Source organism: Tupaia chinensis, unplaced genomic scaffold (genome assembly GCF_000334495.1).
Source record: "Tupaia chinensis unplaced genomic scaffold, TupChi_1.0 Scaffold149922_1, whole genome shotgun sequence".
Classification (NCBI taxonomy): domain Eukaryota; kingdom Metazoa; phylum Chordata; class Mammalia; order Scandentia; family Tupaiidae; genus Tupaia; species Tupaia belangeri.
The window spans coordinates 1480676-1482952 of record NW_006209766.1 but is presented as its reverse complement, the minus strand read 5'-3'; the positions used below and the strand labels follow the sequence as shown (position 1 = coordinate 1482952).

The window sequence follows — 2277 nt, the reverse complement described above, 5'->3', positions numbered from 1 at the left end:
TTCTGGAGGAGTCAAGGGTGGTGATGGCAGCTTTGCCTCTTCTTTTCCCTTGGCCAGTATCATCTCTTCTTCAGCTACAAAGTTCTCTTTCTTCTCTTCTTCCTCCTCCTTGTCTTTTTCTTCTTTCTTCTCCTCTTCCTCCTCCTCCAGCTTCTGCTCCTGCTTCTTCCAACAAGGTCCCCCTCCCTGTCCAGATCCAACTCGTCTTTGGGGAGCGTCTTGCCAGCTTTCCTCATGTTGACCTTGACCCTGACCTGATTCAAGTCCCAAGGACAGCTGTCCCATCTTCACTTTTTTGGCCTTTGAAACAAACTTGATCACAAGGGGGAGCCCGCCTCGGCCTCGGCCCCTGCCTCCACGGCCTCCACGTCCAGAATGTCCTCCACGCTTGGTGGTCCCGGGCCCTGGGCCAGGCCCTTCTTTGCACTTCCAGCTGCCAGTTCGCTGTTTTATTGGAACCACAGGAGGTGGGGGCTCAGGTTTGGGGATTGTCACAGCTGCTTCTGCCACCACTACTGCTTGTTGCTTCTTCCGGCAGGGGCCTGCTGGTCGTCCTGGGGGCCGTCCCCGAGACCGACGGGGGGTGGAGGGCTCACATGGCCGACTCCGAGGAGCTGGGGGTGCCTGGGCCCGCCGGAGGAGTTCAGTTAGTGCCTGCACCATCCGTTCTGTACCCTCCTCACCCCGTTTCCGGGCAGGGGTCTTTGGGGGGGTAGGAGCCACATCTGCTAGACGAGGAGGAGGAAGGGGGGTCGTCTTATGCTTGCGGCCCCGACCTCGGGGGGCTCGACCTAAAAGGAGAATAGGTGTGGGGAGATGGGTCAAGCTGGCCCTGCAGACTGAGAAAGGCGTTCCAGGAGGGGAGGGACTAAGTCTTACTTGTCTGTTTCCCCCACAGCCCAGCCTAGCTTGGACTCTGAACACAGAACACACTTGGTAACTGATAGAGACTAGTTGTACAGGGAAGAGCTGACATGAAGGACGAGAATAACATTCCTACAAAGCTAACAGAGGTAGAGTTTCCCCGTCACTCACCTCGCTGGGATCGGAGCGCAGAGCGCAGGGAACTGGGGGCCACATCTTCATCTGAATGAAAACCCTGAAACTCCTGATTTAGGGGACCAGGGGTGGAGGGGAAAAACAGCAGTCAGTGCCAAAGCCCTCTTTCCACTTGGGACTCAGGTATTGAGGAATATCCCCACCTTTCCCCTTAACATACCCCTACCTATTCACAAAATAATTTAAAAAACTGGAAGGTCGGAAGGGGGTGGAAAATAAGGTCTTCCCCCAGGGATGGAGGCATGAGGTACTGTGAACCCCCACCTCCACTGCCAGACCACACCAGCACAGTAATCAATGATTTGTTGGCCCAGAAGAGAACACAGCAGGGTCTCCTCAGGTTAGGCAGTAAGTCTACACTTGGATTCCTTCCTACTCCAACTTAAAAAAGTAGAACACCCTTTTAGGCTACAATATCTCCTTGAATAAAGATGGAAGAGAGATACCCAAGTGGGGGGGCAAGTGGGGGAGAATCGAATGGTTTATCATATCAGGATCCACTCTGGAGTCCTCAGGTAGCTATTACCTGCCTTAAGCAACACAACCCACACCTTCCTACCTTTTCGGAAAGGCTGGGGGATAAATCCTGAGCTGAACTCAGACCTGCCAGAGTGCCCAGTCTCAGCCTTCCTTCCATTTCTCTTCAACTCCTGCCCCAGAAAGCCCTCCACCACTCTATCCTAGATCAGATGAGAAATTGAGGCACTGGTGAAACCACAGATGTGTCAGAGGTTATGAGGCCCAACCGGGCAGCCTGGCCAGGTAGGAGCCCAGACAGCTCTAGTCTCGGTCCACTAGAGCCATGCTGCAGCTTGTCAACCACCACGGGCTGGCCATGCAGTTGCCACTACTGTCCAAGCTCTGCCGACTAGCAAGGAGCCGGGGCACGCAGAGCCCGCCTCGGGCCCGAGCGCCTAGCTGCAGCCGGGTCTGCTCTACCCACTTTCAAAGGCCCTTTCCACTGCAAGCGTCATGCAGCCTGTCTCCTTCCATACCTATTTCCAGGTCCACTTCTCTCCTCAAGGGCCCCGAGAACCCCAGTTGCCCGCACCCCTCGGGGCCACCCAGACCCTGGAAGCCCCTGGCCTCCGCCCCGCCCGGCGCTGGAGACGCCTCCGACGGTCTCACCTCATCGTCGGATTCCCCGTCACTGCTCTCCTCCTCCGGCACGTAGCCCCGGCTCAGGCCCCAGCCGCGGCCCCGACCCCTGCCCCGGCC

At 56.8% G+C, this 2277-nt stretch overlaps 1 protein-coding gene across 1 annotated transcript in view; it reads right to left on the bottom strand.

Annotated features, from left to right (window-relative positions):
* The window catches only part of KMT2B (lysine methyltransferase 2B), a 26699-nt gene that overhangs the window by 23104 nt on the left and 1318 nt on the right, over positions 1-2277 (bottom strand). Inside the window, exons 2-4 of the mRNA XM_027769525.1 lie at positions 2188-2276; positions 1036-1108; positions 5-791 (exon numbers count right to left, since the gene is read on the bottom strand). Of these exons, the coding sequence (XP_027625326.1) occupies positions 5-791; positions 1036-1108; positions 2188-2276 (949 nt within the window). The remainder of the gene's footprint in view (positions 1-4; positions 792-1035; positions 1109-2187; position 2277) is intronic.